Source organism: Chiloscyllium plagiosum, unplaced genomic scaffold, assembly GCF_037043375.1.
Source record: "Chiloscyllium plagiosum isolate Xiang-an unplaced genomic scaffold, Cpla_swu_hap1 HiC_scaffold_6, whole genome shotgun sequence".
Taxonomy (NCBI): Eukaryota; Metazoa; Chordata; class Chondrichthyes; order Orectolobiformes; family Hemiscylliidae; genus Chiloscyllium; species Chiloscyllium plagiosum.
The window spans coordinates 93,818,003-93,843,737 of record NW_028270144.1 but is presented as its reverse complement, the minus strand read 5'-3'; the positions used below and the strand labels follow the sequence as shown (position 1 = coordinate 93,843,737).

The following is a 25,735-nucleotide window of genomic DNA, read 5'->3' as shown; positions in this document are numbered from 1 at the left end:
TTGTTTCTGTCTCAATAGCTTTGCAATTATCCTAAATGTAAATGGATTTTTACTTCTAGTAAATAAAAAGTCATACCTGCTGAGGTTATTATGAAGATCACATCTCTCAACCTTGCCCCTCACCTGATGTATGATGACCCTCAGATTAAACCACTACCACTTGTGTCTCTCTCTGTGGTCCTCTGGGACTATGGCAACTTTACCATTTACTTTTAGTTGTTATGCAGTTTTATCTTGGCTGTGGGAGAAGGGGGAAGAGGAGTGGTATTGTGCAATTGCTTTAAGAACTGTATTGCTTTAAGAGCTGACTATGCTAATAGACCAAGGACCAGAATGAAACAACATGACAAACCGTGACGTGTCGTCCAGCAGAAGCAAGCTACAGTCTGAATACAGTATATACACAATTATCTGCAACTGCAAGTTGTAGTCTGAGCTATTAAATAAACCTGTATGAGCATTTCAAATAAATTGAATCCATGCTACTCATAACATAAGACATATAAAGGCTTAAATTGCTGTTATAATATTTCCTATCATTAAATCTTTGTGGCAAATTATTTGATTCAAAAACAATTACATTCAAACAATTTTGTTTCTGACATCTGTTTTTGAATATTTGTAACAGTTATTTAAAAATCAGAGGGCTAAAGTAGTCTTCATTCTTAGTGTGAAATTGCCCACTTCACATAATTAGGTCAAATGAAAACTAAGTTGGCAAAGCCCACTCTTTTGGAGGTTTCATCATGGATCAAGTTCGCGAGATTTTATCCATATTGAATGAAGATTTCTGTTCCCCATAAATCTCTTTTCTTTCTCGAATGAAAGTGTTCACTAAACAAACACTCAAACAAAAGACCAAGATATTGCTGAAATGGTCAAGCTACAGCAAGAAATATTTTATGATATAACTCAAGGAAATTTCACAAATTGATCCTTACTACACAGAGTTTCAGCTGCTCAGAGAAGACATGAGGAATTCAGTTAGGTCAACAGGCCCTGCAGAAATTTCATCCATTCATTCTAATGTACAGAATACACCAATAATCTTAAGACTGAGGATATATGTTCCCACCTGGTCAAGTTCAACATCTAAATTTGTAAATTTACCTCATATGGTTTACATGAATAAATAAGGTCAAGTGTAATTTATTGTTTAATTTGCAGTTTGCAATCAAATCAGATTTAATGATGTTGCATCAGAAATGTGAAGTTATAATAAACTAACAAAACAGAAGGCTATTGTTGATTTTCAGTGCTCAGCTAGGGGGATCATTCTGACAGACTGTCCAAGAATGGTGTTAAGACAGGGATCATATCACATTGAATAATATGATGACCCATACATAAGAGAGATTGAGACTCACAGAGAGTCATTTCTTGAACAAATAAAACTGCAACTGAAATTCATCACAGCTAACAAAATTATCGCTTTAACGAAGACATATTGAAGCCAACCTACCATCACAAGAGATATTCATGACAGAGAATCATTAATACTGGTAGCTAAGAGACAGGTGAGTACCATTACTTTTCATATGGAGTATATCTTCTGACTCCTACATGTAGCCAAGAATGATTAAGTATTTAAGTACATTAGACAGATGGATACCTCTGATTAACAGGGGAGGTCTTAGAATTCTATTAACAGACTAGCACTGCGAAACATATCACTAGCGATCAAGTTGAAATTCAACATACACTATTTGTATTCAAAACAAAGAAAGTAATTCAATGGGATGGGTTGAGATTTTGTGTATTCAATTCACATAGGACCTTGCTATTTGCAGATGAGGAGGATTTTTACCACCTTGATCTGACTGTATTCAAATCCAGGTCTTATATTAACAACTTGAGTTAAATACATAATGGTGAGACTGTTTGATTTATAGTGTATGAAATAGTATTTTGGCTTATTTTACAATAAATGCATTTAAAAAGAAAATTACAGCACACAAATAAGCAGCAGGTAAGAAAGAAGTTAAAAATAACTAAAGCTTACTATTAATTACTTAGCATATGGAAAAGTTTTAAAGATTGTCAATAATTTGTGACTATTTTACTAAACATTATTAACTATCACATACCTCATGTTTCAAGTCTATAGTAAAGTCTGCAAAAGGTTTTTCTATCTTCAATTGGTTTGAAAGCCTGTTAACGTAACAGAAGTGAGGAAAAGTTAATTTCAGATAAAACTGATGTAATCTATTTTTGAGATGTAGCTAATTTCACTGTATGATGTCATCCCTGAGAAGTGCACTAGACTAAATAATTTTCTTGCAATCAGTTACAAATCTGACAGAGCCTCAGAGATAATACAAAAGGATTAGGTGAAGATGCTGTAGCCAGAGTTACAGGCACAAAAATGTTTCAAACACAATGTATAGTTTGTAACCGTTTGACATCTGGTGAAGCTTACAGCTATATTTTCTCCTTTTGACATGTAACACCAGAATTATAGTGCTGAAAACAAAAATAATTCGTTTTCTTGGGCCACATTGCCAGATATGGAGTTCATGCCAGCGTCCCTAACTCTCAGTCCACTTGCCTTGCCATCAATTTAAATAAATGGATGTCCAATTATGAGGAAGTGAAATTAGGTTAACTAACATACACATTCAAATTACTGATTGTCATTCATAATCTGTAAAGATCACATCAGGTGCCCTAAATCATTACAAGCCAGGCTATTTGGACAGATGTATTCAATGAGTCATGCATTTAGGACCCAATTTATAATACTAGATTGTGTGACCATTTTCAAAGTTGGCACCAAATTCCACCCAACACCTGGATAGTATTCCCACAATGAATCATCAAAAACTTTTATTGCAAAAACTGGCACAGTTAAGAAGATAATTTATGTTACAGTCATGGAACAGCAGCTTTGATGGAAATAGTTTAATGACATTTACAAGATGGTCACATAAAACTATACACTGAGCTTGTCCGGAATCAGTTAAAAGTTAATTAATTTAACACACTGTTGCCAAATCTGTCATTAACTTTCTAAACTTTCATGAATGTGGCTCAAATACCCAGTAAACCCTCCAGTAAGATACTATGGGTACTGAACTTAATGTTAATCCACACTGTGCTGATGCATGATGCTGGTGAAATCCAAAATCATTTCAATTTCAATTGCAACATTCCAACTTTGAAGAAAATGATACTGTTGGTGAGAAAGGTTGTTATAATCTCTCATTAATTGTGCTAAAGGTTGTAATATTATTAACAATATGGCCATATATGTTTGGAAAATGATTGACAACCTGCATTATACCCAACATGTACTTCCACAATACCAGTCACCATTATAAAATACAAAGTCATTAAAACAAACAGGCAAGAATTTTATTTAGTTCTTCAAAAATCTAACAATGATAGTGGAAGTTAGGGAGTTAGAACTTGAGTGAGAACAGTGCTGGATTTCCCATTTTTAAAGCAAAGTTTTGTAAAATGACCTTTAGTTTTATCCCATAGAAATGTTCATACCATTAAGGACATTGTGCAAAATCTATGAAATGGTGAACCTGAATCATATCTCACTATAACTATCTGAATGGAAATGCTATCAAAAGGTTGACCAGGCACTATTTTAAACTGCAAGTAAAAGAAAGCTGGCAATTCACTTTCAATTCTAGCTGATCCCAATGATAGTTCTTACACTCTTAAGGCCATGATGACTGTTACCATGGTATCTAATCTATACTTTATGTGGTAGGCGGAGAAGATGGAAGAGAATGAGGCTGCCTGCTGACAAATGTTGGTAATCAGTATGATGCCAATTAAGAAGCCTAACTAAAATTTTCTACTGAGCCTCTGCTTCCCCTCTATGATAATGGCCGTGCAACTGATGACTTTTCTTATTTAAAACCTTTAGAAGTTGAAGAGTGACACCTCCATTTTGCAATGGCCTCCTTTCATTCATCAGAAGTGGGAGCTCATTGTTTCTCAAATGTTAGAAGGCTTCCTGGAGTTTGATGATAATTTTACTCCAATTATCTCACTTAGCAGCAAGGTTTATTTCCCAGGGTGGGGTAATCCAAAAGTACAGGGCATAGATTTAAGGTGAGAGGGAAAAGATTTAAAAGGGACCTAAGAGGCAGCTTTTTCACAGAGAGGGTGGTGCATGTATGAAAGAGCAAGCTGCCAGAGGAAGTGATGGAGATGAGTGCAATTACAACATTTAAAAGACTTTTGGACAAGTACATGGACAGGAAAGGTTTAGCGGGATATGGGCCAAACATAGGCAAATGGGACTGATTCATTTTAGGAAACCTATTCCGCATGGGTTGGTCCGATGGGCTTGTTTCCGTGCTGTGTAACTCTATAATGCCAATAATACATTTCCAATATTGCAGAATTAGGATTAGCCAGGATTTATTGCAAATGTAAAGGTATTATCCACACTGTTAGTTAATTATATGCTAATCAGTCACCTACCTGTTGACAAGTGGAATACTCAAGGCCCAGCCAGCTGCAAAATCTGGATATTTAAAAATCACTGGATCTTCAGCAAAAGCATAATGGTGAATAATTGTAGATTGTTCATCATACAGAGCCCTTCCTAAGAACCATTCCTATAGCAAATATATAACACACATAAAGTTTAAAACAATGAGCTTATCATTCCAGTGAAGGCTTTACACATGAAAGTGACATAAAAAAAAATCAGTAATGCACTATTTTGTAGACATGTATAAATTGCAGAGGTTTGAAAAAGGTTAGAAAATTGTATTTAGATTCATTTATCAGACAAATTTGAGAGTAAAAAACATTAGCAAGCAATTAAGTCTATACTATATCACATAAACATTATATCTTTTCTCAAATTATAATTATAAAAATTGCACTCTGGTGTGTTTAAGAGTACACACATCATTTGCGATTTTCTCAAAGCAAACAAAGCAGGCAAGGGAAAGGTGTGATGAATGTTACTTAATTAAGAGTGTGTCAGTTTCTCACATCAAGTGTGAATTGTTAATTCAGAAAAAAATACAGCATTAAAGGGCAACAGTAATCATAAAGCTCCCTGGCCAAGTTTCATTCACTGGAATACCTTTGTTTTGTCATATCTACTAATGACCTCCAACAACTTTGGAATATGTATCCTGGTTTGTTCTTCACAAAAGAAAATCCAGGATTTCTTGCCATAATTAGCTGAAAGGCTAATGAATAAAAAAGGCAAAATTAATATCAGAAAAATTCACTCCTATTAAAACCTAATTACAGATATCATTGGATTCATCACTCATTCTATTCCAATGCAAATCATTTCATCCAGCTGTTAATGTGCTATTTTATTTATTTCCAAGAATCAATTGACCACTTAAATGCTTCCCAGAGAAAACATAATGACCAAGTTATTTTTTTCAGTTAGCAATGAGCAAATAGTGCTCACCATTCAATGAACTTGCACTTGCTTACAGATTTTATGTAGACTTTTGCATTGCCATCGAAGACGCACCTGTGTGAACAGGGCAAACAACAGTAATACCCTCAACCAATCAGACTGAAGGTAATATTAATAAAGAGAGGGTACCTCAAAGGTTAACTTTTTAAAAGTAGATTAATCCCATGGATCAGATGAGCTACATACTAGAATTTAGAAGGAGGTGGCTAGGAAGATGTATTGCTGATTTTTTTTATTCTGGGAAGGTTGCTGCAGATTGGAAAATAGCAAAGAATGGAATTTAAGAATGGAAGAAAAAAGAAAATTAGGATTTTCTAATTTGGTATTAACTAACACAGACAATAAGATGACAATAAGAGGGAAATGATAGAATCATTAATAAAGGATACAGTGACTGGAGATTGAGAAAAGAATGATAAAATGAGGCAGAATGGATTTGAAGTTATGAAAGAGAAATTATGTTTGACAAAAATGTTTGAGTCTTTGGAGGACATTACTTGTAGAATAGATATGCGAGACTCAGTGGATATACTGTATTTAGATTTTCAGAAGCTGATTAGTAAGGTTCCCCATATGATGTTAATAAAGGGTTTGAATGTGGTGACAAATTGCGATATATTCAAATTTGCTGATACCAAAAATAGGTGGAGACAGTTCAGGAAAGTGGATTACGGTAGATGATCAGCCATGATTTAACTGAACGAAAGGACTGGCTGAATGACCTACTTCCTGAGAATCCTCATGGAGATGGGCAGATTGCAAAATTTGTAGCCCAGCTGCCATTTTGAATCCAAAGTGATGCTGATGCAAGATTCTGGTGCAGCTTGTGCATAAAGAGGTTGTGGCAGTCATTAGTGTGGGTACTGGAAGCATGCACTGGAAGTATGCAACATGAGACATCAGTCAGTCTGTAACACTGAATTGACTCTAGTGATGCCATTTTCAATCCTATGCAGCAGCTAACATCTCTTTGTCAGCTTAATGTAGCTGAACACACTTTCAACAACAGGAAAGATACCAGTGTTATTTTAAACAAACAAACAAAAAAGACACAAGTGCTATGAGGGCAGTTTCTGATAGATTTCTACTGACTGCTTGTAGAAGTATTTGGCATTTTGTACCACAATTTAAAATTGCTGAACTGTTCAGGCAGTAGAGCTGCACATTGAGAAGGCATTGGTTCTCAATTGAAAGGCTCGTTCAGATCATGGCTCATTCTAATGAGGCCGTAAGAAAATGATAAACAGGAACTAGATTAGGCCATTTAGCTCATCAAGCTAACAGGCGACATGGTGGCTCAATGGTTAGCACTGCTGCCTTGCAGCACCAGAGACCTGGATTGGATTCCCGCCTGGGGCAACTGTTTGTGTGGAGTTTGCACATTCTCCCAGTGTCTGCGTGGGTTTCCTCCCACAATCTAAAGATGTGCCGGTCAGGTGAATTGGCCATACTAAATTGCCAAGTCAGGGGTAAATATAGGGTAGGGGAATTGGTCTGGTTGGATTACTCTTTGGAGGGTCAGTGTGGACTTGTTGGGCCGAAGGGCTTGTTTCCATAGTGTAAGTAATCTAATCAAAGCCTAATCTGCCAATCAAGATCATGGCTATATCAACTCAACTTTCCTGCACCCTCCTGATAGACGTAATTCCCTTATTGCCAAAAACATATTGACTTCTGTCCTGAATAATTTCAATGACTACACAGCCCTAGCTTGTATGGGGTATATAATTTCAAAGATACATAATCACCTGTGTGAAGATATTTCTCCTTATTTCAGTCCCAAATGGTTGACCCCTGATTCGGTGACTGTGAACTCATGTTTAAGTTCCAGCCAGTGCAAACAGTTTCTTAGCATCTGCTCTGTAAAGCCTCTGAAGAATTTTACATATTTCGGTTAGATCCCTCCATCTTCTAAAGCCAAGGAATATAGGTTTAATCTACCTGTCCTCAAAGAACAATTTGATCATCCTATTATAATCCAATCTAGTAAACCTTCATTGCACTTTCTAGGGTAGATACAAAATGGCACACAAAACTCCAGGTCTGGTCTCAACAATGTCCTATATATTTATAGTAAGATTAATTTACCTTTACACTCCCCTCCCTTTTAATAAAAGCCAATACACCCTTCGTCTTTTGAACTGCTAGCTGAATCTACATGTTAACTTTCTGTGAATTACAAACTGAGACACTTAGGTTTTTCTGAATGTAACTATTTCCCTTCATTCAAAAAAAATTGTTTTGTATTTTTCCAAACAGAATGAAAAATCTCACACTACAACACATTGTAATTCATCACCATGTTCTTGCCAACTCAACTAACTTGCCAATGTTCCTTTGCATTCTGCTGAATATTTACTTTCCCACATAATCTTGTATCATTAGCAACCTGGGTGCATTAGACCGTCCCCTCATCTAAGTCATTAATATATATTTTAAATAACTTATGTGAGCACTGGTCCTTGTAGCTCTACAGTAGCAACAGTCTACCAACCCAAAATATCCTATTAATTTCTTCATGAATCTATTTATTTAACGTTAAAGTTATCTAAGTAGATAATAATTAAACTTGAAGTGACCTTGTGCCTTGCATAGTCAAAGCAACTATCCGTTTTGTCCTCAAAAGGATAGGTCACCTTAAACAACAACAATGCATCACTGTAACAGTTAATGATATGCATTGCATGGTCTTAACCTTTAAACAAACCAGCATGTTATTTGAATTATCACACATTTTACAACAGATGATCCACAGATAATATCAAACACTACACTCATTTCCTGCTCATCACACAACTAGATGAGTGACTATCACAAAAGCAGAATCACATTCACATAGATGATGATACAGGTAAGTGCCTCTTGAACTGAAAATGAAGAATGCTGGAAATCACAGCTGTTCAGGCTGCATTCATGGAGAAAGAGCAAACTAACATTTCGCGGTCTAGATGACTCTTTGTCGGAGCTCTGATGAAGAATCATCTAGATTCAAAACATTAGCTTGCATTTTTCATTGGATGCTGTCTGACTCGCTGTGATCTTAGAATCCCTACAGTGTGGAAACAGGCCCTTCAGCTTAACAAGTCCACATCAACCCTCCAAACAGTATTACACCCAAACCCATTCCTCCACATTTACCCCTGACTAATGCGCCTAACCTACACATCCCTGAACACTATGGGCAATTCAGCATGACCAATTCACCTAGCCTGCACATCTTTGGATTGTGGGAGGAAACCGCAGCACACAGAGGATATCCATGCAGACATGGGGAGTATGTGTAAACTCCACACAGACAGTCGCCTGAGATTAGAGTCGAACCCGGGTCCCTGATGCTGTGGGGCAATAGTGCTAACCACTGAACCATAGTTCCAAATTCCAGCATTTTTTGTTTTCAGTACAGATTGCAGCACGTGCAGTAATTTGCTCTTATCTCTGGAATTAGTTTACTATCTCAGGTTGGTGGACTACCCAACACTGACATTATTGTCACTGGTAACACCAAATACCAGCTGGAAATAGTTATCTCTCTTCCCAAACTCTTCCACCATTTTATGAGGTTTCTCTTTTCCCATCTCACGAGGACGATGAAAATCCAGCCATTCAGGACAAACAACTCTTCTGTTCATTTTGGCACAAAGAATAGAAAAGCATTATACTATTGGCATGGAGAGAGGGAGACTATCGAGCTTAGTGATACAGAAGGATCTAGATGCCCTGGTACATGAATCACCAGGATGCAATATCCCCCTCCCTGGTGATGGCAAGTGAGTTGATGAGAAGAGGAAATAGCTGGCCATGATGGCCCTTGAGAGAGTCTCATACCCTCTTAGCAACTTCACTAATTAAGTTTCTTGACTGAGGGCAAACGGTAGATAAGAGTATGGCCTCTGAATGCTACCCCCTTATGTGGGGATGCCCTTATATCCAATATCCTCGGCCCTCCCGCACTCTGAGAAAAAGAATATAAAAAATACTTAACTTCTCATCTCATGGTTCCCCCAAAGATAAGCCCTTGAAGGTGGATGTTAGAACCCAGAAACCAGGGCTTCTCACTGGCCAGCAGATTCTAGTGATTCAGGATCCCAATTTCAAGGCCTGTGATTTTGCCAAAAACTCACCTACTCTCTTCTGTCAGTTTTTAATGAACTGCTTAGTGGATGAAGGACAGGTTTTCTAGCAATGGGAATGGCAATAATGCTATTTTCCATTCACACATTCTACAGTGATTAGAATACAGTGATTAGGTGGCTCTCATATGAGATCCTTGGTTGGGGTTGCTAATCTAGGCCAATCATGGTGGAGAAAGTGAGGTCTGCAGATGCTGGAGATCAAAGTTGAAACTTTATTGCTGGAACAGCACAGCAGGTCAGGCAGCATCCAGGGAACAGGAGATTCGACGTTTCGGGCACAGGCCCTTCTTCAGGAATGGTGCCCTGCCTGGCATATAAACAGGGGATTCAGAAAGTGTCCTTATGCTAGAGAGTGGCCCTGAGCTGGCCCTCTTGCCAGAGACTATATACTGTGCACATTAAATAAAGGGTGACTCGGTGACAGGGCCTCTGTGCAGTTATTTCACATTCATTCCCCCTCCCCTCTTAAAATAAAGATGAGAAAATTCTGTTATAAAGTTAGTAGACAGGTAAAGCAAGTGGAACGTTGTTGTCAATTGCGAGGAGAATTAAATATAAAAGTAGGAATGTTGTTTGCAGCTGTGTAGAATGTCATTGAGATTACATCCAGAGTACAATGTATAGTTTCAGTCTCCTTATTTGTGAAAGCATATAAGTGCTTTAGAAGCAACTCAGAGAAGGTCCATATCATTGCTGTGATAAAGACCTTTTGCTTTGAAGAGACATTGAAAAGGTTAGGCCTCGAACCATTTAAATTTAGAAAAATGACAGGGGATTTTAAAGCATATCATCTTGAAGTGAGTAGACAAAGGGAGGATGTTTCCTCGTGTTGGGGGTGGGGGAAGATCTAAAATTAGGAACAGAGATTAGGAAAATTTCTTTCCCCTAAAGAGTCATGAACTTTTCTCCTTCAGAAGGTAGCAAATGCTCAGTTCATAAATCTGTTCAAAGTCAAGTTAGACTTTTGACAGATAAGAACATCAAGTGTCAAGGGGGCAGGCAGAAAAATGGAGCTGAGTAAACCAGATCGGCCATAACCTTATTGAATGGGTAGGCATGCTTGAAGGGCCAAATGGTCTACTCCCCTTCTGAAGTCCTATGTTCCTATGACTCTCATATTATACATTTCAAAAGAAATATACTCTATAACTCTACACATTCAGGGCAAACATAAGTCATTAACTACATAGTATGGATAATTAAATGTTGGAAACTTCAATTGTTTGGTTACTGATTCAATCCTAATTACTTTTCCCTTTTAGCCAATGATGCTATGATCAGCATATTTAAGAAAATATGTCGTCTGGACAATCTTCTGACAAAAGACTTGAAATCTAGAGGTTAGATGACCATTACTGCCTTTGACAACAAGCCAGCATCTGAGTGAATGCATAATCAACAAGCTCTAACAAAATTACCGACAATGGTAATCAGAGGGGTAAGTCTCCATTAGGCCAAGTTATTCTGAGCTCAAAGGAGGATGGTTCTGGTTGCTGAATGGATCATTTCTGCCAGGAGATTCCTGTTCAAGCTCTTTTGGATAGTTTCCTAAATCAAATAATTTTTAACGTAATGTCGGCCTATATTTCAAAGGGAATGGAGTATGGAAGTAAGGGGATTTTGCTAAACTTATACAAGGCACTAGTTAGACCATGGTTGCACCAATGTGAACACTTCTTGGTCCCTTATCCAAAGAAAGAAATACTGGCATTGGAGGCAATCCACAGGAGGTTCACCAGGCTGAAAGGGTATGGAGGACTGTCTTCTGAGGAGAGGTTGAGTAGATTGGGCCTGTACTCGGAAACAGTAAGTTCTGCAGATGCTGGAAGTCATAGTTAATAGATGTGAAGCTGGAATAGCACAGCAGGTTTGATAGCATCCAAGCAGCAGGAAAAGCAACGTTTCAGGCTGAAACCCTTCATCAGGGCAGTGGCACTCATTAGAATATAGAAGAATGAGAGGCAACCTTATTAAAACATACAAGATTCTTGGGGCACTTGACATGTTAGATTGAAAGGTTGTTTCTCCTTGTGGGAGAATCTGCGACCAAAGGACGTACATACATATGTACAAAATAAAGGGTTGCACATTTAAGACTGAGATGAGGAGGAATTTCTTCTCTCAGAGAGTAATGAATCAATGGAATTCTTTACCACACAGAGCTGTCAAGGCTGGGTCATTAAGGATATTTAAGGCTAAACAGGTGTTTAATCAGTAAGAGTACTGAGCGTTATGGAGAAAAGACAGGGAAGTGGAGCTCTCAAATTCATAAGATGCCTATGTTGATGTTAGGGTTCTGTGCATGTGAGGCCCTCATCTCCAGGCCAATTTTTTGCACATCCTCCAACTCCTCCTCTGTTTTTTCGGGCCCAGTGAAAGTCAGTCTTGTGAGTCACAGCCTTCACGGTAAGACCCTGAGCTTTCAAACAAAAGATATCACCATAGTTACTTCAGAACATGCATCGACACCAGGACAAAGACATTTCTCAGCCATCAAATGCTGCCTTGCAGTTGGGACCAGAAGTCTGCAGTTTTATTGAAATGCAATAGGGAATGAAGGGAAGACAGAATGTTTGAAATAGAATTCACAGTGAAGATACTGTCATTTTCTGTGGCTTCACACAGACTTAGCAATGGGATTCCAGTAAGAACTTACAGGCAATAAACTCTGGTCTACCAGGACCAGAGTTTATTGCCCAGTACTAATTGCCCTTGAAAAGATAGTGGGAGAATCGACGTTTCGGGATGAGCCCTTCTTCCTGAAGAAGGGCTCATGCCCAAAACATCGATGCTCCTGCTCTTTGGATGCTGCCTGACCTGCTGCGCTTTTCCAGCAACACATTTTCAGCTCTGATCTCCAGCATCTGCAGTCCTCACTTTCTCCTTGAAAAATTAGTGGTTATCAGCCTTCTTGAACCACTGCAGTTCTTTTTCATCTGTGTGTTTGTAATGGGGGTGAGGGGTAGTGGTAGATACATCCATCTTGCTGTTAGGGAGGGAGTTTCAGCACTTTCACCCAGCCACAGTGAATGAATAGTGTTACAGTATCAAAGCATGGCCATTAAGAGATGTAAAGACACTTAACCTCCTTTGCCTTGTTTCACTGCCTTGATTGTATGCCACCTTGTCTTTCATGAGAGAGTGATGCTTGTCAGAACCCTCCAACCGCAGGGGATGAACTTGGACTTCACCAGTTTCTTCATCCCCCCTCCCCCCACCTTGTCTCAGCCGGATCCTTCCAGCCCGGCACCGCCTTCCTGACCTGCAGTCTTCTTCTTGACCTCTCCGCCTCCACCCTACTCCGACCTATCACCCTCACCTTGACCTCTTTCCACCTATCACATTTCCAACTCCCCTCCTCCAAGTCCCTCCTCCCTACCTTTTATCTTCTCCTGCTGAACACTCTCTGCTCATTCCTGAAGAAGGGCCTGTGCCCGAAACGTCGAATCTCCTGTTCCCTGGATGCTGCCTGACCTGCTGTGCTGTTTCAGCAATAAAGTTTCAACTTTGATCTCCAGCATCTGCAGACTCACTTTCTCCTTGTCAGAATGTGCCATCCAATCAGTTCGATGAAGTGGCTGTCATGATTGCATATACGTGTCCAGAGCACTGCCTGTGAATAAAAGACATGCTGTCTCCTCTCCACCTCCTTTAAAACCTCCAGTGCAGTATGTGAAAACCTTTGATCCCAAACTTTTCCATTCTGCACCATTCTAAATGTTTTCTGAGCCAAAGCCACTTAAGGCACAAAATATTCTCATTCATGGCATACACAGGCATTTTAATTCTCTGGAATGTCAGGAACCTGTAGGAGGGAAGGATACTTGCAGTAAAGCTGAAGAGAACAGAAAGGATGTGTCAGGTTGAATTGAAATCTTGCAGCTGAAGCCTGTCAGTATGAATTTGGGGAAAGCAGATCAGTTCCAGAGTGAACACAGATCTAAAGATGACAAATTGAGAACTGCAGGAATTGCTATAAAAACAAACCTCATAGCTCAAACTATAAATCCATGCTATAGAATTTGCTCTTACAGCATAACTCCCATCATGATATAATTTGTTTTTAAAATCTAAACTACCAAATGAATCTACACAATTATCTTGAGTCCACTCCATTAAAAAGCTATTAAAAATACAATAACGAGACACTTTGTCATTTATTGGTAGTGGCAGCTTTTGTTCAAGCAGATTCTGTGGATAACCATGTTTAGCAGCGGTCCCACCCAAGGAACACTAAGTTCCTGCTTTTAAATTTTTTATTAAAGATCCCATATAACTAGCTGTCTGCTCAATTCCCAAATAGTGCGGAAAATGCAAAAATTTAATTAAAATGAAAATGTTTCTGAGTGGTTTGCAAGATGCTTGTGCCTTTCTAGTTTTAATTGTTATTGTATTGTGAGGACGTGGAAAGAAAGGAATACCTCCAGTATGTGTAATAAATTAGAAACTGTGTTCAACTACATAAGAACAAAAAGATAGAATGGGCGCATTGAGAGTTCCACACAAATGCAAGTAGCACAAGGAGGAAAACAAATAAAATAGAAGAAAAACATGACTTTAATTAATAGCCATGAAAACTGATTGCAGGCTAAGCATAACTGGGGGATAAATGTTCCAGGCAATAAGGATTTCTCTCCTTATGCTGTCAGACCTGCTGAGTTTCTACAGAAATTTCTATTTCTGTTTGAATGAAGTCATTAGAAAGGATATGGAAATTGGTGGAAAAGAAACCATCTAAACAGCCAAAGAACTGAAAGAACTCAAAAGTCACGAATGGCATCCACTCCGACGGTGAACAAGGTGCACTATTCTTACTCCACTCCTCTGCTGCCTCTGATATGGTCAACCACACAAGTTGCCTCTAATGTCACTTCTCCGATATGCAGTAGACATGGATTGCCCTCTACTGATTTATCTTATTCAATCTTAGAATGTAAAGGCCAGCATTTATTGCTGATTGCTATTTGCCTTTGAGAAGGTGGTGAGCCTCCCAAAACTATTCCAATCCACAAGGTGTTGGTACTCAACTTAAATGCAGCAGTTTGAAATAATGGTCTGATTCACTGGGGGAAAAGTGGCAAATGGAGTTCAATCTGGAGAAGTGTGAGATTACGAATTGGGGACGTCAAACAAACAGGGGAAAACACACCAATGGGAGAATATTGGAAGAGGGAGAATAAGTGAGAGACGTTTGAGTGCATGTCCACAGGTATCTGCAGATGACAGGACAGGTAGAAGTTTGGTTAAAAAAGAGGCACAGAGAATGTTTTCCTTCATTAGACAAGAAATTCAACACATAAGAAGGGATGTTATGTTAGAACTATATAAGATACTGGCTAGGAACACTGGAGTTTAGTGTACAATTCTGGTCAACATCTGGACATAATTACTCCAAGAGATTTATAAAAATGTTGCCAGGGACTGAAAATTGCAGCTCTGAGAAAAGATTGAATAGGCTTGGGTTTCTCCTCAGAGCAGATGAGCCAGAATCACCAAACTGTTCGAAAGAGGCTACTCCGCTCATCGTGTCTAAACTGGCTCTCCAACAAACATTGGGTCTTGTTGCCATTCGCCTATCTTTGCACTATACCTTTGCATATTGTTTCAATTCAAACAGGCATTATCCTGAATGCCACGATGGACTTGCCCTCCATCACATTTAGGCAGTGCTTTCCAGACCTTAACTACTCATGTATAAAAGCTCTTTTTCACATCACATTTACTACTTTTGTAAGTTAGTTTAAATCTTTGCCCTTTTATTCTGAATTCATTTATGAGTGAGAGCAGTTTCTCCCTATTAATCTATCTCTATCCCTTATGATTTTGAAAACCTCCAACAGAATACCTCTTTGCCTTCTTCCTTCCAAAGAGAACAGTCCCAAATTCTTCAGACTATCCTCTATATCTAAAATTTGTCAAGTTTGGAATAATTTTAACAAACCTCTTCTGCACTCATTCCAATGCATTTATATTCTTCCTATAGTCTGCACTCAGAACTGTATGCAATACTCCAGCTGAGATCTAACACGTGTCTAATAAAGTTCACCATGACCTCCTTGTTCTTGTACTTTATGCCTTTATCAATAAAGCCTAAGTTATTGTATATTTTATTAACTGCTTCTCTATCTGTTCTGCCATCTTCTGTGATTTGTGCACATATACACCCAGGGACCTCTCCTGTACCCTTTATTTTATATTGTCTGTCCAAGTTCTTTCTACCAAAATGCATCATCTCACTCTTTTCCACACTGATCTTCATCTGCGATATACCTGTCTACTCCATCAACTTATCTATGTCCTTTCAGAGTTCAATACTGTACTGCTCATAGCTACAATGGTTCCAAGTTTTGCGTCATTCACAAATTTTAAAACTGTCCCTTGCACATCAAGATTTAAATCGCCATTCTTCACTGGGAAAATAAGCTTTCCAATATCAACTCAGGAGCTCCTCGGCAGACCTCCTTCCAAGCTGAAAATTATTAATTGGCCACTACTCTCTGTTTCCTATTACTTAGCCAATTTTGTGCCCACAATATGACTGTCCCAATTTAAATGGACTTTTTCTGAGTTTCGAAGCTGAGAGAAATTGCCAAGCAAAATCTACAATTTCTGGGCAATCTTCCCAGAGTCTGTTAAGATGAGGATTGCACAGGGTCCTGACTGCAACTCCCATCTATGCTTCAGATATGACTATCTGGCCATTGGAAAAGCTGGTCCAAAATCATATGGCTGGCACAATTCAGTTTTTGGTGAATGTTAACTCCCCAGGATATCGATAATAGGGAATCCAGTGATGGTGATTTTACTTTATCTCTTTTATCTCTGTCTCACTCAATCCTACTTTTCATTTCCTCTATTTGTTGTTTTTTATCCCTGTCTTTGATTTAATGGTGAATATGACATTCTAGCTTGCAATTCTGTGTTTCAGTGAGGGTTCTTCAATCTGATTTGTTGAAGTAATATTTCGTAGCTTGACCTGTTCTCACTGGTCTCAGAATTCTCCTATAGAGGACACTACATTATATCAGATCCAAAAAACTATAAGACGCCCTTCAAAAGTTCACAAAAAGAAGCGAAGACATTGGCAAAATGAATGGGTTCATTTGCCACTGACTTCAAAATCCAAGCCTATACTGTACATGTAAAGTTCAACACTACAAAGATGTAGCAGTAATTAGAATCACAAAAATGGCTTTGTTTATAAAAGGGAAAATGGTCAGAACAAACCACACTTAAAAAGAGAAACAAGAAATTCTTCTGTATTATGGAACAGATTTAAATTACAGATTACTGGAGTTCAGTACAATTTTCAATTTTAAAGCATCATTGTAAATAAAATGAAAAGAAACAGGAATGTTATAAATCTATGAGGAAGCGACAGAAAACAGTGAAAGTGCACAGGAAAGCTGTTAACCTCCAAAAGAAAAACAAGAAACTCAGAACTAATCAGATTAATTAACCTGTATGTGTTTTCAGAATGTTGAGCAGTATCTTGTATATTGTCAAGGTATTTGTCCGTTTGCAGATTATATTATTGCAATCAACAATCAAGCAGAACTGCTTGTCCTCTGCAGTAAAAGACAGGAGATGGTTTGCATTTTTAGCTTAGATTTTTTATTCTATTGTCAGAAACTGAAAAAAACCACGCAGTGTATATGTTCATGCACTTAATGCACTAAATGTTTTCCATATTGCATATATCTTAGTTTTTTTCCAACTAAAACTTGCTCTTATAGCATTCCAGCTTTTGTAACAATCGAAATGCAAATTGAAATGTAGGCTATAGTAAATAAGCTTTCTCACAAACCACTTCCTTCTTTTCAAATATCATTCCAGGCCATGAAGCTAAAATCTCAGCTGACAAACAATTGTAATTAACATCTGGTACCGTTCTGTTGGAAGCTTCTTTTAAATTAGACTGAGACTTTTTTTCAGGTGAACTTGAAACACTTTAATGAACGATAAGTTCTTCTGTTGGTTCTGCCAACAATACTTTCCCAATTAATACCAAAAACAGATTAACTAGCCAAATATTTCATAATCTTTTATGAGATTTAACTGCACACAAGGTTTCAATCATATTTACCATCTAAGTATTGAGTGTGTTTTGTCTGGAGGAGACATGGCAAGGCCCAATAAAAAAAATCCTGTTAAATTCATGGAAAAAAAAGGCCACAATTTGCTGTCAGATGAGGTAGACAAAGAGAAATAATAAGGGAAAAAAGATTGGATTACTAGAGCGAGAATAGGACATTTATATTTTGTGGAATTATTATTTCCAAGAAAAACTAAAATGCTGTTGCTAATGTTTACAAAATAAAATGTAGGTATTAATGCAATGATCAGTTCTGCAGAACAGTAACACTGAACTTGAAACACTATGTCTGTTTCTCTGTCCACAACTGCTGCCAGACCTAATGTGTTTCTCTAGCATTTTCTGTGTTACATCTTTTTCCTTTTTGAACTATTTGCTGATATGGAAGTCAGATGCTGCTACATAGCTGTGGTACCAGGAGAGTTTTGCAAGTTGGAAAATCAAGTGGTGCACATTTTGAAATGGACTAGACAGCAATGCTTTTGGATCAATGAGACTGATACATTATTGAGTCAGAGCAGTATCAGGAGTTTCTGAGTTAAGGTAAAAACTGACAATATCTTTTGGATTGGTTGAGATAATTTGCTAAAGGCAATGGCTTAGTGGTATTATCGCTAGACCACTAATCCAGTGATCGAGTAAAGTTCTGGGAGCCTGAGTTCAAATCCTGCCATGGCCGAAGATGGAATTTTGGTGCAGCATAGTGGCTCAGTGGTTAGCACTGCTGCCTCACAGCACCAGGCACCCAGGTTCAATTCCAGTAAATAGACAAAGTCTTTTCCCTGGGGTCGGTGAGTCCAGAACTAGAGGGCATAGGTTTAGGGTGAGAGGGGAAAGATATAAAAGATACCTAAGGGGCGACTTTTTCACACAGAAGGTGGTAAATGTGTGGAATGAGCTGCCAGAGGAAGTGGTGGAGGCTAGTACAATTGTAACATTTAAAAGACATTTGGATGGGTATATGAATAGGAAGGGTTTGGAGGGATATGGGCCGGGTGCTGGCAGGTGGGACTAGATTGGGTTGGGATATCTGGTCAGCATGGACGGGTTGGACCGAAAGGTCTGTTTCCATGCTGTACATCTCTATGACTGTCTGTGTGGAGTTTGCATATTCTCCCCGTGCCTGCATGAGTTCCCTCTGGGTGCTCCAGTTTCCTCCCACTATCCAAAGATGTGCAGGTCAGGTAAATTGGCCGTGCTAAATTGCCCATAGTGTTAGGTGCATTAGTCAGGGGTAAACTGGAGGAATGGGTCTGGGTGGGTTACTTTTTGGAGGGTTGGTGTGGACGTGTTGGGCCGAATGGCCTGTTTACACAGTGTAGGGAATCTAATCTAATCTAAAGACTCATTGGAGCAGTGCAATCAGGAGTGAAAATACATTAAAACTAAGAAACGTTTAAAAAAGGAATTCTTATACAAGACCTGGATCCACCTGATCAACCACCGAGTCAATGAACAACCACTGCTCTGCAGGTAACAGCATGTCATCATTGCTCAAATCAAAAGAACTGTAAGAAACAACATGACCCACTCTTGTGATTTATACTAAATTTTGTTTTCACTGTCTGCATTTTCCCAACCATAATATTTGCATTAAGCTGTTTGTCCTTCATCTGATGCATTCACACACGATTGTGTGCGCACATTTTAGGTATAGGTTAAGAGGCAGAATGGTGGACCACTAATCCTATTTTCATTCCCTGCCATTTCTTCAATAATAAGTGTGTTTACAGTAGTTATTTTCTGTTAATGACAATATTTGGTGGAAATTGCTTCCATTCTGACCATCAGTCATTCAGGCAAATTGATCATCTTGGTGGCTCCATTGGTACTTACATTGTTTGTGGAATAGTTGTGCTCTATTATTGATACACTTTCTCAGTTAAACTGTAAGAGTTCACTAATAACGCTGGGAGCTAGGGAGTTGTAAGATTTTGACCTAGCAACAGTAAGGTTATTGGGCTCCAAGTCAGGACCATTATGAGATCTGGAGGGGAGCCTGCATGTAGTAGGGTTCTTGTGTATCTGCCGCTCTTTTCCTTTTCAGTGGTAGACATGGATTTGGAAGGTGCTGTCAGAAAAACCCGGGTGATGAGCTGCAGTGCATCTTGGAGATGGTTTTCTGGATGGTGTCAAGCTGTTTCAGTGTTGTTGGATCCATTTCTTGATGTGACATGGAGTGGATCAAATTGGTTAAAACTGGTACCTGTGATGCTGGAACCTTAGAAGAGGCTGGGTGGATTGTTCAATCAGTACTTTTGAGAATAAGAAAGGCATTTTGTACAAATAATAGAGCTGGTGCAGTCATGATAGGCCAAATGGCTTCCATGTGCACCGTAATAATTCTATGGATTCTGACTGAAGATGAATTTAAATGCTTCAGCCTTGTCTCTTGCATTAATATGCTGGGCTTCCCCATCATTGAGGATGACAAAATTTGTGGTGCCTTGCCCTCCAGTGAATTGTTTAATTGTCCATTACTTTCATGACTGTATGTGGCAGGGATGCAAAGCTGATATCAGATGTTTGATTATGGAATTGCTTAGTCCTGTCTTTGCATGCTGCTTTAGTTACTTGGTACTTCAGCCCTCTTCACTGCCCCCAGCACTCCTCACTGAACCAGGATTAATTTCACGGCTGGATGATAAACAGTCGAGTGGACATTTGTTAGGCCACCAGGTTACAGATTGTGGTTAAATACAATTTTTTCTGCATATTATGGCTATGATAAAGACTACATAGGTTAGTATTGTTTTCTTTGGAACAGTCAAGATTGAGTGGGGACTTGATAGAGATGTGTAGGATTATGACAGACATATGTTGGATAGGAAAGCACTTTTTAAATTAGTGGAAGGGTCTATAAACAGGGGGTATAGACTAGAGCTAAGATGTAAAAGGCTAACTTAAGAGTTGAGAAGCTCACTCAGATGGCGTTGGGAGTCTGGAACTCATTGCCTAAAAGTGTGGTTGAGTCAAAAACTCTCAAAACATCAAAGCAGTTTATAAATTTACTTTGATTGCTGTGTCTGCCAAACTTGTGAGCCAGAAGTTGGAAAATTGGATTAGGGTAGTCAGATCTCTGTTGACCACAAAGAGCACAATGGGATGAATGACCTCTTTCTGTACTGTATATATCTTTGATGGTCCACAGAGCCTTCAAGATGCCCAGTTTTAAGTTGCTAGATCTGTTCAAAGTCCATTCCATTTAGCAGAGTGTTAATATCACACAACATGATGGAGGTTACCATCAATATGAAGATGGGACTGCATTCCATAAGGACTGTATGGTCATCACTACTACCAATATGGTCATAAACAGGTACATTTGCGACAGGTAAATTGGTGAGGATGAGATCAAATAAGTTTTCCATCTTGTTGGTTCCCTCAGCACTCGTTGCAGATCTACTCTTGCAGACTTATCCTTTAGGATTCAGTCAGCTTGGTCACTTTAGTGTTACATTGAAATCCCTCACCAAGGTTACATTCTGTGTTCTGGCAATCCTCAGTGCTTCTTTCAAGTGGAGTTTAAAATGGAAGAACATTGATTCAGAACAGATCATTGATGGTAATCAGCAGGTGATTTCCTTGTCATTATTTGATCTGATAACATCAAACTTCATGAAACATGAATTCAATGGTGTAGGCTTCCAAGGCAATCCCTCCCAACTAAGAGAAAGTGAGGACTGCAGATGCTGGAGATCAGAGTGGAAAAATGTGTTGCTGGAGAAGCGCAGCAGGTCAGGCAGCATCAATGGAGCAGGAGAATCGACGTTTCGGGCATAAGCCCTTCTTCCCTCCCAACTGTATATCACAGTGCGGTTACCTCTGGTAGGTTTGTCTGCCAGTGGGACACAACATCCTCAGGGATAGCAATGATGATGTCTAGATCATTAGCTCAAATGATTCCATATCTACAATGCCATGACTATGAATATCTTTGGGTCTGTTCTCCTAAATTTAGCACAATCCTAAGACATTAGTCAGGAGTCTTTCGCAGGATTAACAGGGCTGCGTTTGTCATTGTTATTTCCAATGTCTTAGTCGATACTGCATGGACTATCCAGTTTCAGGCCTCCTTTAGATTTGTAGCAGTTTTGATACATGTGAGCAGCTTGCTAAGCCCTTTCAGAAGGTGGTTAAGAGACAACCACAAATCTTTAGTTATGGAGTGATATGTAATAGAGAAGGTTAGAACAGCAAACTTCCTCCACTAAAAGATATTAACGAACCAAATGGTTATTTACGATGATCAACAAATGTTTACATGATTAAATGCATATTTTTGCTGAATTTAAATTTCACTATGTGCTGTGGGCTTTTAATCTTTGACCCAGAGCTTTATGCTGGTTGTGGATCACTTATCTTGTGACATTACCCCTATGTCACCACCTACTCTCAATCTATTGACATATACGCTATAAAGGCAACTCTTTTAATATAGTGGGAAGCTTTCTTTGACTACCATATTTATACAACCAAAAATTGTTCAAATTATCCTTGAAAATAATCATCAGGACTGCTATTACTGACAGAAGGCATACAGTGCTCGCAAGTAAAGCAGAACTTTCTCTTGCAATATTGAGCCTTTTGTCACATAGGGCAGTCCAGTAGCTCAGTGGCTAGCACTGCAGCCTCACAGCGTCAGGGACCCAGGTGAGTTCGATTACAGCCTCGGTTGACTGTCTGTCTGGAGTTTGCACATTCTTCCGCTGTCTGTGTGGGTTTCCTCTGGGTGCTCCAGTTTCCCTAAACTGTCCAAAGATGTGCAGGTTGGGTGGACTGGCCATGACAAATTGTCCATAGTGTTCGGGGATGTATAGGCTTGGTACATTAATTCGGGGAAATGGGTCTGGGCGGGATAATCTTCAGAGGGTCGGTGTGGACTTGTTGGGCCAAATAGCCTGTTTCCACACCTGTCTCTATAATGGTATATCCTGGTTAAGTCAGTCTCACAATTGATTGCTATCTTTCACTAACATTTACAAAATCACATTTACATATTTCAAAACCATACAAGTGAGCGGCACGGAGGCACAGTGCTTAGCACTGCTGCCTCGCAGTGCCAGAGACCCGGGTTCAACTCCCGCCTCAGGCGACTCTCTATGTGGAGTTTGCACATTTTCCCCGTGTCTGAGTGGGTTTCCTCCGGGTGCTCCGGTTTCCTCCCACAATCCAAAAATGTGCAGGTTAGGTGAATTGGCCATGCTAAATTGCCCGTAGTGTTAGGTGAAGGGGTAAATGTAGGAGTATGGGTCTGGGTGGTATACGCTTCGGCGGGTCAGTGTGGACTTGTTGGGCCGAAGGGCCTGTTTCCACACTGTAAGTAATCTAATCTAATCTAATCTAATCTAATCTAATCTAATCCCATCAGGGATTTAATTGTTTTGACAAAAATAATTATGTCTGCTACAGTTTCCTTCCACAGTCCAAAGAGGTGCACGTTAGGTGGACCAGCAATGCTAAATTGCCTATAGTGTCCAGGGATGTGCAGGCTAGGTAGATTAGCCATGGGAAGTGCAGTGTTATAGGGTTAGGATCGGAGAGTGAGTCTGGATGGGATGCTTTTGGAGGATTGGTGAGGACCCGATGGGCCGAATGGTCTGCTTCCACGCTGTAGGGAGTCCATAAATTCTATAAAAAGGGTCTGATTCTTGGCTTTATATAGTTCCATGTAAATGTCAGTGTACAATCTTGAATAAACTTTGAACTACAATCTCTTGAAAACTACAGATATTGAAGTCCAAATTTGAAACGTGATTAGTTCAACTTAATTTTTGCCATCTGCTTCAGTTCATTGCTACTGACAAATTAAAGGGGACTTACGTTTTTATAATAAATATCAACAATGAAAGCCACAGCTAATGTCCCAGTGAGAGTTTTAATTAAATTTTAGTTGCCTTTTTCAAAACACAAATTACTGTCCATTAAATAGAATAGATTGTGCTTTTCACAAGTTGCAGCCCTATTAACTGTTTCACAGATAAAAACATTAAAATTGGATATTACAAGCATAACCCGATGCAACAAACATCTAATTGTAGAAACCCCACAGTGTGGAAGCAGGCCAATCAGCCCACCAAGTCCACAATGACCCTCCGAAAAGCACCCTATCCAGACCTACCCCCAACCATCCCTACATTTTCCATGACTAATCCACCTAGCCTGCACATCCTTGGACGCTGTGGGCAATTGAGCATGGGCAATCCACCTAACCCGCACATCTTTGGACTGTGGAAGGAAACTGGAGCACCCGGAGGAAACCCACATAGACATGGGCAACATTCATGTGCAAGCTCCACACAGACAGCTGGCCGAGGCTGTATTCGAACCCAAGTCCGTGACACTGTGAGGCAGCAGTGCTAACCACTGAGCTACCATGCCACCTGTGTTAGGGCTGCACATTATGACTGTTGAAAAATCCATTCTCTGCCATAATCCTATACATTGGGAATACTTCATTCGATGTAAAAATCATATTTGTGAAGTATTTATTTCTGCTGCATGGAGAAACATGTGTTGATAGAAGATTGTTCTACATTTCAAAAAGTTTCAAACAAATATACTTGGCACATACAGTAAATCAGTTGATTATTAAATATTTACAATATATTATTTGAAAGCAAACAATGTTAATAGGTACACAAACCCCCGACGTCAGCAGTGAGGATCACTACCTTTCTGACCATATGGATATTAAGGGTAGACAGAAACAATTTAATTGCCCATAAATTTTGTCTGCATTAGATGGAACACTTACTGTGGTATAATGGGAATGATTGTCCAAGTTCCTTCCTGTTTACCCAGTTCATGGATAAGCAGCACTGTGGGTAGATGCTAAGAGGGGAAAAACATGAATAGGATTAACATGAAACCAAAAAATATTATTTTTCCCTCATCATCATTTCTATGGGAATTCTCATTGTGTCATTAGTGGAATGGTTTGAACCATCTATGTGTCAGCATGGCCATCAGCACTGATACATATAATTATGGCCTAACTCCCTCAAAACTAAATACAATTTAGCAGTTGCATATTTCAAAATAAACCTAAGGTTGAATCTTTCCAGAAACTGACTGCCAATTTTGGTGAGTTTCATTGATAGCCTTGGCAGGTTTTCCCACGCATCTTCCCAAGCTCATCACAACCTACATATCACACTCTACAGCGTTCCATTCATTGTATTATCCCACTCGCTATAGATGGAAGTACAATCCTCGCCAGGACCTGCCAGGATTCCCGTTGTCAGTGTCATCTTAAAAAGCCAGCTGTACACATGGTCAAGTGCTGTCAGTCTGCCCTGCACAGTTCTAGTTGCCACATACATGTTGAACAGAGGGTAACTGGAATTCTGTTTTGTCCTCCCAACAGAGACCTGGAGGTCCAGCTCAATGGTAGGGGAAGGGCTATACTCAAGGTTCCTGCCCATGGAGCATGTCCAAGATGTTGGCAACTGATGGACGGTCCAGAAGATCAAGCAACAAACTAGAGTTATGACTTGCCCAGTCTGGCTTTCATGTGAGGAATTGCCATTGTCTAGTTTCTACGCAGTGGGTGGGAGAATGGGAAATTGCATATCCATGAGGAAAGATGACAGATTAACAAAGAAGTTAATGCATGCTGATACATTCAAATAGGCCTCTCTCTGCTCACTCATGAGAATCCCCACTTGCTGTTCAACACTTCGCGCTCAGCAGTGGGAAGTTCCTCACTGCCCATGTTACTTAACACCTGGGAAGGTTATGCTCCTAATAATCGTTCGTGATTCGTCTTCAAATCCAACCAAGGTCTAGTTGCACTTCATATATTTTAAATTTCGAAAGCCATTTGCCTCTCTTTTCTGTTGGACTCCAACCAACAACCCCCGCTAGCCTAATGTATTTCACACCATTTGTAGCAGAACCTAGACAATCAAGTGTCTGAAGACTAGTTTCTGAAATTCAATCCTTAAACTTCTCTCTCTTTCTTTCTCTCTTTCGAAAAAAAATTCTTCAAAATTACTTCTTCAGTCAAGCTCTGGGTCAGCTTTCCCATGTTCTCCTGTTTCTCAACTTCTCTTTTCTCATCAGCTGCTGTTTAGAAGGCTTTTTTTG

The 25,735-nt window shown here is 39.3% G+C and overlaps 1 protein-coding gene across 1 annotated transcript in view; it reads right to left on the bottom strand.

The window, feature by feature from the left end:
* b3glcta (beta 3-glucosyltransferase a) overlaps positions 1 to 25,735 on the bottom strand; it is a 141,305-nt gene that overhangs the window by 86,160 nt on the left and 29,410 nt on the right. The window contains exons 3-6 of the mRNA XM_087988554.1: positions 24,402 to 24,478; positions 5,063 to 5,171; positions 4,447 to 4,583; positions 2,088 to 2,151 (exon numbers count right to left, since the gene is read on the bottom strand). Of these exons, the coding sequence (XP_087844680.1) occupies positions 2,088 to 2,151; positions 4,447 to 4,583; positions 5,063 to 5,171; positions 24,402 to 24,478 (387 nt within the window). The remainder of the gene's footprint in view (positions 1 to 2,087; positions 2,152 to 4,446; positions 4,584 to 5,062; positions 5,172 to 24,401; positions 24,479 to 25,735) is intronic.